At 38.2% G+C, this 12294-nt stretch overlaps 1 protein-coding gene across 1 annotated transcript in view; it reads left to right on the forward strand.

Annotated features, from left to right (window-relative positions):
• Positions 1–8140, forward strand: part of Exoc1l (exocyst complex component 1 like) — a 28014-nt gene extending 19874 nt beyond the window's left edge. The window contains exon 3 of the mRNA XM_027390698.2: positions 7874–8140. Within this exon, the coding sequence (XP_027246499.1) occupies positions 7874–8140 (267 nt within the window). The remainder of the gene's footprint in view (positions 1–7873) is intronic.
• The last annotated feature ends 4154 nt before the right edge of the window (positions 8141–12294 follow it).

Below are 12294 nucleotides of genomic sequence, written 5' to 3' on the forward strand. Positions count from 1 at the left end.
AGATTGCAGCTTGGTTATCATTGACTTAACAGCTAACATCACATATAAGTGAATATATAGCATATTTCTCTCTCTAGATCTGGGTTACCTGGAATTTTTTTTCTTAATGCCCTTCATTAACCTGCGAATTTCACGATTTCATTTTTAAATGGTTTAATAATAATCCATTATGCAAATGTACCACGTTTTCTTTATCCATTCTTCTGTTGTGGGATACCTAGCTTGTTTCTGGCTTCTGGATATTATGAACAGAGCAGCAGTGAACATGGTTGAGCATATGTCTCTGTGGTAGGAAGAAGCATCATTTGGATACATGTCCAAGAGTGGTATAGCTGGATATTGAGATAGATCCATTCCCATCATTCTGAGGATCCACGACACTGATTTCCACAGTGTCTGTACAAGTTTACACTCCTACCAACAATGGATAAGTGGTCCCATTGCTCCACTTGATTGCCAGCATGAACTGTTATTTGTTTTATTGATCTTAGCCATTCTGACAGGTGTAAGATGAAATCCCAAAGTAGTTTTGATTTGTATTTCCCAAATGAGTAAGGATATTGAACATTTCTTGTGGTGATATTTTGTTTATGATCTAACAAATAAAGCTTGCCTGAAGATCAGAATGCAAAGCTAGCCACAGCCATAGAGGCCAGACAGTAATAGTACACACCTTTAATCTCAGCACCCAAGAGACAGAGGCAGATGGATCTCTGTGAGTTTCAAGACCACCCTGGACTACATGAGAGTGAATCAGTCTAAAAGAGAAACAGCTCACACAAAGGTGATCTCAGTACTTGGGATTACATACTTTTAATACCAGCACTAGAGGTGAATATAAGGCAGGAGGAGACAAGATCATTGCAGTCTAGACAGTCTGAGGAGCAGTGCAGTTTTGGAGATGCAATCAGAGGATAAGACAGCCCCTTAGGTCTGAGCATTGGTAGAGGTGAGAACTTACTAGCCTCTTTGCTTCTCTGATCTTCAGCTTTAACCCCAATATCTGTCTCTGGGTTTTTATTATTCATGCCACAATTTCTTGAAGTGTTTCTCAGCCATCTGAGTTTCCTCATTTGAGAATCTGTACCTTGTTTTTTAAATTGAATTATTTAGGTTTGGATTATTTGTTTTCTTGATATCTAGTATTTTTAATTCTTTATATATTTTAGATATTAGCCCACTATCTAATAGAAGAGTTGCTAAAAAAATCTTTTCCCATTCTGTAGGCTGCCACTTTGTCCATCTGACAATGTCCTTTGCCACGTAGAAGCTTCTCAGTTTCATGAGGTCCTATTTATTAATTGTTGATCTTAGTGCCTGTGCTAACAGTGTTGTGTTCAGAAAGTTGTCTCCTATGCCAATTAAGTTCAAGGATATTCCCCACTTTCTTTTCTATCAAGTTCAGTGTATCTGGTTTTATGTTGAGGTCTTTGATCCATTTGGTGTTGAGTTTTGTGCAAGGTGATAAATATGGCTCTATTTGGATTCTTCTATATGTAGCCATCCAGTTTGACCAGCACCATTTCCTGAAGGTGTTGTCTTTTTTTCTGATATGCATTTCTGACTTCTTTATTAAAAAATAAGGTACATAGGTATGTGAATTTATATTCTGAGTCTTCAGTTCACATCCATTGATCAATGTGTCTGTTTTTATGCCAATACAATGCTGTTTTTATTAATATGCTCTGTAGTACAACTTGAGGTCAGGGATGGTGAAACCTCTAGCATTTCTTTTATTTCTCAGGATTGTTTTAGCTATACTTGGCTTGTGTGTGTGTGTGTGTGTGTGTGTGTGTGTGTGTGTGTGTGTGTGTGTGTGTTTCCATATGAAGCTGAAAATTGTCTTTGTAAGATCTATGAAGAATTGTGTTGGAATTTTGATAGGGATCCCACTGAGATTGTAGATTGCTCTTGGTAGGATGTCCATTTTTGCTACTTATTAATCCTACTTATCCATGAGTTGGGTAGGTATTCCTGTCTTCTGATATCTTCTTCAATTTCTTCCCTTAATGTCTTGAAGTTTTTATCATACAAGTCTTTCACTTGCTTGGTTAGAGTTTCCTCAAGATTTTATATTTTTTTGAAGATATTGTGAAAGTTGTTCTTTCCCTGATTTCATTCTCAGTCTGTCATTTGTATATAGCAGGCTTACTGGTTTTTGTGAGTTAACTGAATATTAAACTACTTTGCTGAAAATGTTTATCAACTATAGAAGTTTCCTAGTGAAATTTTTAGGATCAGTTATGTATACTATCAAATCATCTGCAAATAAAGATACTTTGACTTTTTCTTTTCCAATTTATGTCCCCCTGATATCCTTCAGTGTCTTATTGTTCTAGCTAAGATTTAAACTACTATATTGTGGAAAGAGTAGACAGCCTTGTCTTGGTCCTGATTTAGTACAATTACTTAGTTTCTCTCCCTTTAAGTTTATGTTAGCTGAGGGCCTCCTATAAACTGCCTTTACTATGTTGAGGTTAACTTTCTTGAATCCTTAGTCTCTCTGGGACATACATCATGAAGAAGTGTTGAATATTGTCTAAGGCCTTTTCTGCATTTAATGAGATTATCATGTGTTTTTTTAATTTGAATTAGAAACAAGATTGTTTTACATGATAATCCCAGTTCCCTCTCCCTCCAATCCTCCCCTACCACCCCTCCCTGCAACTAAAACCCTACCTATTACATATCCTTTCTGCTCCCCCTGGATGGTGAGGCCTTCCATAGGGTGTCATCAGAGCCTGGTAATCCATGTCTGTCTCTATCTCTCTGTCTCTGTCTCTCTGTCTCTGTCTCCTAGATTTTTTTTGGCTGAAAATGGGTAACAGACTTTTATTTTTTATTTGAATTGGAAACAAGATTATTTTATATGACAATCCTGGTTCCCTTCTCCCATCCTCCCCTACCAGAACCCCCAACTAAAACCCTACCTATCACATATCCTTTCTGCTCTCCCTGGATGGTGAGGCTTTCTATAGGGTGTCATCAGAGTCTGTCATATCCTTTGGGATAGGGCCTAGGCCCACCCCTGTGTGTCTTGGCTCAGGGAGTATTCCTCTATGTGGACTGGACTCCCAAAGTCCACACCTATGCTAGGGATAAGGACTGAACCACTACAGGAGGTCCTGTAGATTTCCGAGGTTTCCTCACTGAAACCCATGTTCCTCGGGTCTGAATCAGTCCCATGCTGGTATCCCACCTATCAGTCTGGGGAGCAAGAGTTCCCCGATGTTCTGGTCAGCTATTAGGTGTTTTTTGTCTTTTGGTTTATTTATATGGTGGATTACATTGATCTAATTACATATGGTGAACCATCCCTGCATCTCTGGGATGAAGCCTACTTGATCGTGGTGGATAATCTTTTTTATTGTGCTTGCATTTAGCTTACAAGTATTTTATTGAAAAGTTTTGCATCTATATTATTAAGGGAAGTTGGTCTGTAATTTTGTTGGATTTTTATGTGGTTTGGTATCTGGATAACTATGGCCTTATTAAACTAATTGTGTAATGTTCCTTCTCTTTCTATTTTGTAGAAATTTTTGAGGAATATTAACATCAACTCTTCTTTGAAAGTCTGGTTAAATCTGCACTAAAACCATCCAGACCTGCTTTGTTTTGTTTTTTTCCGAGTATGTGGGGGTGGGGGTGGGGTGGCAATTTTAAGGGCTACTTCCATTACACTAGGGGTTATTGGTCGTACTAAATTGTTTATCTGGTCTTTATTAAACTTTTGAAAGTATTATTTATCAAGAAAAATTATCCATTTCTTTTAGATTTTCTAATTTGGTGGAGTGCAAATTTTTTAAAGTATGTTCTTATGACTCTCTTGTGTTCCTAAGAATATATTACCGTGTTCTTTTCATTTCTAATTTTGTTAATTTACATTTTCTCTCTACCTTTTACTTAATTCGGATAATGACTCATCAATCTTATTTTTATCAAAAAGACAGCTCTTTGTTTCACTGATTCTTTGTGTTTGTTTTGTTTCTATTTTATTGATTTCAGCCTTGAATTTGATTATTTCTTGCTGTCTACTCTTGGGTGTGATTTCTTCATTTTGTTCTAGAATTTTCAAATGTGCTGTTAAGTTGGTAGTATGAAATCTCTCCAGTTTTTTATGTAGGCACTTAGGGCTATGAACTTTACTCTTAGCACCACCATTGTGTGCCATAAGTTTAGGTATGCTGTGTATCCATTTTTATTGAATTCTAGAAAGACAACATCTAAAAAAGACTTTCTTGACCCATTTGTCATTCACTAGTGAGTTTTTCAGTATCCATGCATTTATAAGTTTTCTGTTGTTGTTAATATCCAGCTTTATTCTTTGGTGGTCAGATAGGATGTAAGATGTTACTTCAATTTTCCTTGCATCCGTTGAGACTTGGTTTGTGTCCAAATATGTGGTTAACTTGGGAGAAAGTTTCAAGCAGTACTGGAAGGTATGTTCTTTTGTGTTTGTGTGAAATGTTTTTGTAAATATCTATTAGGTTCATTAGGTTTATAATATCAGTTAGCTCCAGCATTTCTCTGTTTAGTTTTTGTCTAGATGATCTGTTTATTGTCAGGAGTGGAGTATTGAAGTCCCGCACCATCAGTGTGTGATTTAAGCTGTCATTGTGTTTCTTTTATCTATTTTGGGCATAGACATTAAGAATTCCAGGGCCTTTTTAATGATTTTTCCTTTTATGAGCATGTAGTGTCTTCCCTATTTCTTCTGATTAGTTTTGGTTTGAAGTCTGTTTTGTCAGATACCAGCTTGCTTCTTAGGTTCATTTGGTTGGGATATCTTTTTTCCTTCTTTTTACCTTAAGATGATGTCTACCCTTGCTGTTAAAATGTGTTTCTTGGATGCAGCAGAAGGATAACATCTTATTTTTTTTACATCCATTCTGTTAATCTGTGTCTTTTATTGGGGAATTGAGACCATTAATATTGAGCGAGATCAAGGAACAGTGTTTGTTGTTTCCTGCTATTTAAGTTTTGAGTGTGTGTGTGTGTGTGTGTGTGTGTGTGTGTGTGTGTGTGTGTACTTCCCCTCTTTTGATTTACTTGTCTGGGATTATTCATTCTTTGTGTTTTCTTGGATATAGTTAACTACTTTAGTTCATAATTTTCCTTATGGAATATCTTATTTTCTCCACATATTGATTGACCAATTCACTGGGTATAGTAGTCTGGGCTGGCATCTGTGGTTTCTTAGCATCTGTAGTACATCTGTCTAGGCCCTTCTGGCTTTTAGAGTCTCCACTGAGGAGTCAGATATAATTCTAATAGGTGTGCATTTATTTGTTTCTTAGTCTTTTCTCCCTTGCAGTCTTTAATAGTCTTCATTTGTTTTATACATTTAGTGTTTTGGTTATTTTGTGCTGAGGGGAATTTTTTTTCGGGTCCAGTCTATTTGGTGTTCTGTATGCTTATTGTACCTTGATAGACATCTCCTTCTTTAGGTTAGGGAAATTTCCTCTATGATTTTGTAAAAAATATTTTTGTGCCTTTGACCTGTGTTTCTTGGCTGTTTCCTAGATGGTCCCAGGTTCTGTGCCAGGAGATTTTTAGACTTGACGTTTTCCTTGACTGAGGTATTTACTTCTCCTATCGTGTCTTCAATGCCTGAGATTCTCTCTTCCATGTCTTGTATTCTGTTAGTGAGGTTTGCCTCTGATGTTCCTGTTCAAGTTCCTAAATTTTTCATTTCCATATTTTCCTCAGCTTGGGTTTTCTTTTTGATTCTATTTCTACTTTCAGGTCTTGAACTGTTTATTCATTTTCTCCCACTGTTTTGTGTTTTCATAGATTTCTTTAAGGGATTTATTAATTTCCTCTTTAAGGACTTCTATCATATCCATAAAAGCTATTTTAGGGTATTTTTCCTTACGCTTCAGCTATGTGACAATACACAGGGCCTGCTCTAGTGGAGACATATTGTCCTGGCTATATCTATTGTGTTTTTATGCTGGCATCTAGGCATCTGAGTTTGGGAAGATACTAATTCTAGTTGCTAAAATCTGGGCTTGTCTTTGTTAGGTGGGTGTTTTGTTCCTGGGTTTCTGTTGTCCTCTCTGGTTCTCAGTAGAGTGTGGTAGCTGTGTGTTGCCTGTGTGATCCCTTCCAGGATCCTAATAGGTGTGACCATTGAGGTTTCCAGGTAAAATGTGTTCCTAAGTATTTGGAATTGACACTTAGGAAATAAGATGGTCTAGGGAGGGTTGAGAGGGGTCCACAGGAGGGAGGAAAGCAGGGTGTTCTATTGGAGGCATGTAGGTCCTTGTACTCACAGATAAGCATTAGGGGAACCAGGAATGCTAAACATTCAGGGCTGTCTCTTCAAAGAGAGAAGTGTATGACCTGTTTTCTACCTGGTTAATAGCCTGATGATTTTTTCAATGTCTGTGTGGCCCAAGACCATACCAGGTCTGTAGGGAGAGACCCTGGATACCAAACAGGTGTGGTCACAGGTACGGAGATGGGTAGGATAAAGAGAAAGGACAGGAGGCTCTCACTCTCTTGCGTCTCAGGCCAGGTCTTGGAAGCATCTGGGACCAGACTTCTTGTAGTACCAAATTTGGTTACTGAGTCCTCGTGTGGGTATATCTTCTTAATAAATTACCAGTTAATAACCTATCTCAGGTTCAATCTTGTTCTCCATCACCTGGTGTCAGAAGTGGGATGCAGGTACAGGTTTCAGGGTCTCTCCCTACACAGGTCTTCCTACAGACCCTTAGCTTGAGCTCGGTTTCTCAATCTATAGAACCTGTATTTATGAAAGATATCACCAGTACTTTACAAATAGTTTCAATTGTAGTCATGTCTCCAGCTTTGTTGTACACATGGGATTGAGTTATTATCACCTGGAAACTTTTTATCAAAATGCCTGTGTTTAAAACATACCTAAAATAAACTATTTGATGTCAGACTCTCAATGTTTGAAACAACACTGGCTACTGAGTCTTGTTAAACTGAACTACCTTCATGTCTCTGAGATTGTCTCCACAGTGTTCCACTAGGGTCTTCTTAGTCCCCTGAGAATGGTGGCAGAGAGTAAGGAGAGGTCAGAACAGCTAGCTTGCTACACAGCTGGAGATGAAACTAGGAAATTGGATATGGAGGAGAGGATGGAGAGTGAAGATCTAAAGCTTGCCTACTGTCTTTGCTAGCCTTGCTTCTCTGGCAGGCTTGGCTGGCAGGTTCCCAGAGAAATCCTGATGGACTTGTGGGCTAGGATAACAGATGAATGAGGAAGAAGGTTAGAGGAGAAGGTCTATATGATCCACTAGAGATGGGGGCAGAGAAGTGGGGGGGGCAAAGCAGGTGTTCTTCTGCTGAGATAATGTGAGACTGGGAGATTGGATTTGGAGGAGAGGAGGGAGTTCTGGAGAGCTGCAGTTAGGCTACCTGCTTTCCTGGCCAGAGTGGCCTGAAGGTTCCCAGGGAATGCCTGCTAGAGTTGGGGTCTGGGATAAAGTAATGATTTAGGGGAGTGGATAGAGTGGAAGATCTGTGTGATCCACTGGAGATGGGAGGAGAGGGAGTCTGTAGTAGGTCATCTGCTGAAGAGCTGGGGATGAGCCTGATAGATTAGATTTGGAGGACTGGAGAGAAAGATCTGCAGTTAGTCTACATGCTTCTCTGGCCAGAGTGGTCTGTGAGTTCCCAGGGAATGCCTGCTGAGTTGGGGGCTGGGATAAAGCTAAGAGTGTACTGTTGACTTTCAGGAAGTGCTTCCATTTGGCTCTAGCTTTAGAAAGCTGATCTGTAGATTTTAGAAATATGTCTGGTACTGATACTTTACAATCGATAGACACAGCCAACAGACCATGGGAATCCAGGAAATGACTTTGAATAAAAAGTAACTGGGTCTCTCTTTCTCTTCTAGGACAATCCGTTTTTTGATCTGCACTTCAAGAAAGTGTACAGCTTGGAGGCCTACAGTTGTGCCTCTAAGTACTCCTTTGCTCGAACAGTGAACAGGCTGAACCATGTGTATCTTAAGAAGGACTTACACATCGTGAACTTTGATTCGACTTACATTAATGATGACTCCATTTGGTCCTCCAACAACAAGGACTGCCTGGTCCTCATGAGAATATGCTTTTATGCTTTCAATCTTGTGTGCTTGTCCCTGTGTCCCCTGCCACTTTGAAGATGTAGCCTGAAGTCCTTCTTCAGTGTCTGAAGAAAATGGCTCTCCAACTGAATACTGGTAGTCAAAAGTTTGTTATGCCTCTTCCTTGATGGCTATTATTTATACTAAAATAAAAGAGGCTTTGTAAATTGCAGTGAAATGTGTTTTAGTGCAATTGTTCAATAGTTGGACTCTTTGGGTCCATTGTGTTCCACAGAAACTTAGGAAGGTGTTGCATCGTTTGAGCTAAGTTAGAATCAAGAAAAAACTTGAAAAGAGAGCCTAGGTTCACAAATAAGATTTTATCTTTTGAAGATATCAGTATTGTTCAACACATTCTTCAGATCCAAGATAATTCCTCTAAAATTCTAGTGGCCTATATAGTAGAAATGGAAAAGCCAATCCTCAAAATTCATACAGAACCTCAAAAGGTTCCTGGTAGCAACAACAAACAAACAAAACCTTGAAAAATAAGAACAATGATGGAGGACTCATGATATCTGCTTTTGAATATCACTACAAAACTATTATAATTAAAACAGCATGGTATTAGCATAAGGATAGTCCCAGAACACAAAGCTACCGAGTTCATCCAAGGGAAAAGGAATAATCTCTTCAACTGATGAGGCTGGGATAACTGGATATCCACACAAAAGAACTGAGTTAGACACATACCTCACACCAGCTATAAAAATTTAAATGAATTAGCCTAAACATAGTAACTAAATTCATAAATTATTAAAATGAAATAAAAGGGAAATATTAAGGACTTTGGGATTGACACTAGATTCTTATAATGTCAAAAGAAAGTTAACTAGATCAGACTTCATGTAAGGATCTCTGCACAAAAGGACATTATCAAGAAATTGAAAACAAGCCTTGGAGGAAAGAACATATCTTCAAATCATCTGTCTGAAAAAGACTTAAAATCCAGATATACAAAGAGCTCAGTGACACAAAACAACCCGGTTTAAAAATAAGCAAAGGACATTGACAGGTATATCTGCAAATACACATATAATCAACAAGCATGAGAAAGATAGATGTTCACTGTCTTTGGGGAAATGCAAATCAAAGCCCAAGCATCAAGTCAGATCTGCCTTCACATCTGTTAGGAAGATTATGTCTTTATGAAATGAAAAATGGTGAAAGTTATTGAGGGTATGGAGCAATTGGAGCCTTCTTCCATTGCTAGTGGAGATGAAGATGTCATGGCCATGTAAGAAATGGGTTTGGTGATACACTGGAGCAACATACTCCCAGTGTACACAAACTGGCCCCAGGGAGTCATGGCACCAAAGGAAAAAGTGCTGACAGATTCAGGATTGCACAGAGTACAACCTACTGGAGATTTACTAACAGAAATGTAGGACAGGATACCATTTGGATCCTTGCAATTTGGGTGAGGCAAAAGTGAATTCAAAGTTGCAAATTCAATTAAGCTGGACTGTACCTTGTTTAGTCACACTAGCACTAAAGGGTCCCTTAAAGTACTGATATTGATGACCTCATAATTCTGGGGTCAGTTGTAAACCACACATTACTCTAATAATTTGCTTATTTTAACTTTCTGGGAAGCAAGGAGAGAAACTGAGTAGTGTTGTTCAAAGGCAGCCAGAGAATGTGTGATTCAGCACGGCTTGTTCTGTACAGCAGTTCCTAAGAAGTAAAGCTACCAAATGACTCAGCATTTCCTTCAGAGATGCAGACCCAAGTGAATTCAAAACAGTGACTTGAATAAATAGTTGTATACCAATGTATAATCTATTGTGTTGGCTTATAATTGTGTTTGCAGCATTCTTCATAATACCAAAAGAAGAAAACATCATGTGCCCATCAAAAGATTAATAAACCCAGAAAATATGGTATAGCCAAGTAATGGAATATTATTCAGCCTTTAAAGAAATAAAATTTTTGATGCATGCTGCAATGTAAGTAAACTTTGAAAACATTATGCTAAGTTAAATAATGCACAAATGAAAGGCCAGTTATTGCATAGTTTGACTTTATGAAATACTTGGAGTAGATAAATTCAGAGACAGAATAGAGGAAAAGCTAAGAGACTGGAGAAGAGAACAGAGGCATTTCTTAATAGTTACACAGTTTCTGTGATGCACAACATTTAGAAGTGGAAATCATTGTACAAAATGATGAATGTGACTAATACTACCTTCTTGTAAATTTAAAATGGTTAAAATAGTCAATATAATGTTATATATTGAACATAAGTAAAATAATGTGAGAAATAAACAGCATATACTACATACTTTAAATGGATAGGTTATATGATAAATGAACTATACAATAATTGACATATAAAAGGGAAAAAAAGAATATCCTTGAGTCTACTAGAAGGAAAATATGTGAACTTGTGACAAACTAAGAGTGGGGGTAACATTCCTTGATGCCACTCAAAATCCAGAAACATGGTAAATAATATTAACTATATTAAATACATATAAAATCCTACAGACAAAGCCAAAAACAAATTGCAAGCTGGGAAAAGTTGCAAATTGTGTAAAAGCTTGAATATATGTACTCCTAAAGTTGAGAAGTTAAGAGAAGGCCAACAACCAATTGAAAAATACATGAGCAGACAGTTCACAGGAAAGGAAATACAAATGACACTGGAAAGCTTGAAGAAACACTGAACCTTGTCTGGAAGAGAAACTGGCATTGTTTCTGTGAGATGAGCTCATTGCTTGTCTTATAGGGAAAAGCCCAAAATATTGATAGTATTTCATTGACATGGAAAATAAACAAGTCCTTCTGTTTATTACTGCATGAGAAAGTTGAGATTCTTTTTCAAATTGTGTGTGTGTGTGTGTGTGTGTGTGTGAGTGTATAAAATGAAACAGTGCAAGGGGGAAATAGGGAAGACTTCAGCACACCCTGATTGGGGTGGGGGTAGACACTCTGAGGTTGGGGTAGATAATTAAAAGCAGGGGATCTTATGTGGTTGCTTAAGAATATGTATTTGGGTTCTTCAGTTTGGCCCTAAGTTTTAAGGAAGAGTCAATATATAGGAAAGCCATTAATTAATAAGTCCTGGCCATTTGGGGCCCATTGCTCCAGGGGTTTTTGGCTAGGTGCCTGAACTACATACTATACATGTGGTAACTTATGGACTAGATACTGTATTTATGTCTTTAATCTCAGCACTCGGGAGACAGAGGCAGGTGGATCTGTGTGAGTTTGAGACCAGCCTGGTCTACAGAGCAAGTGCCAGGACAGGCTCAAAGCTACACAGAGAAACCCTGTCTCGACAAACCAAAAAAGAATAATAAGGCAGTAAAAACATAACATAACTCACCATCTGAGCAGATATAGATACACAAATGATGCCTATTGTTTTAAATTTCCAGACCAGGAAAATGAGGATCAGAAGGGTCAAGTAAATTCCCTGGTGGCCACTGACTCAGTAAAGGTTAAAACCAAAACTAAACCCACATCTGTGTGATTTCACCAACCACGGGGTTTCTGCTACTTTATGTCCACTACCTGTCACCAGCTAAGAATGGTCTATCTTTGTATAATTTAAATGTCACTTTCTAGAAAAGTACTTTTTTTTTGGGGGGGGGGGAGTTTCTAGACAGGGTTTCTCTGTATTGCTTTGGAGCCTGCCCTGGAACTCTATCTGTAGAAAAGTCCTTTCTATTCTTAAAATGTGGGTCACTGAGTTTATGTGAGAACACATTCTCCAGCTGAATAATACACAAACAAATCATAATTTAATACCTCTTGGGATAACATAGGAATATAAGCTTAAAGCATTTAACATACTTAGCATGAAATCTGATTTCCAATAAAAACTAATTGGCAAATTCACGGATTCGGTTATATTTATGTTGGCCTGTTTACATCTCTAGAGGTGGGGGCTGGGTTTGCCAGTGGCATCATTCCCGATTGTCCCATGTGCAGATTAGTTCTGCTGTACCCTGTGTCTGACCCAACTGTGTCTGAAGAGGGATGTGTAGTAATTCAAGAGGGACAGGTCACAGTGGACTCCAGGAAGGAACAGATGTGAAAAGCTGAGGTGTGGTTAGATTTGGCAAACATCCTGGAGGTAGAACAAAATTGCTGGAATCACCGCATGTATAATATGAGCACTAAGGAGGAGTTGAGGCCTGATTCAGACAGCTGAAAACATGGAGAAACCATTACCTCAAAGA

The sequence above is a fragment of the Cricetulus griseus genome (genome assembly GCF_003668045.3).
Source record: "Cricetulus griseus strain 17A/GY chromosome 1 unlocalized genomic scaffold, alternate assembly CriGri-PICRH-1.0 chr1_1, whole genome shotgun sequence".
NCBI classification, from domain to species: domain Eukaryota; kingdom Metazoa; phylum Chordata; class Mammalia; order Rodentia; family Cricetidae; genus Cricetulus; species Cricetulus griseus.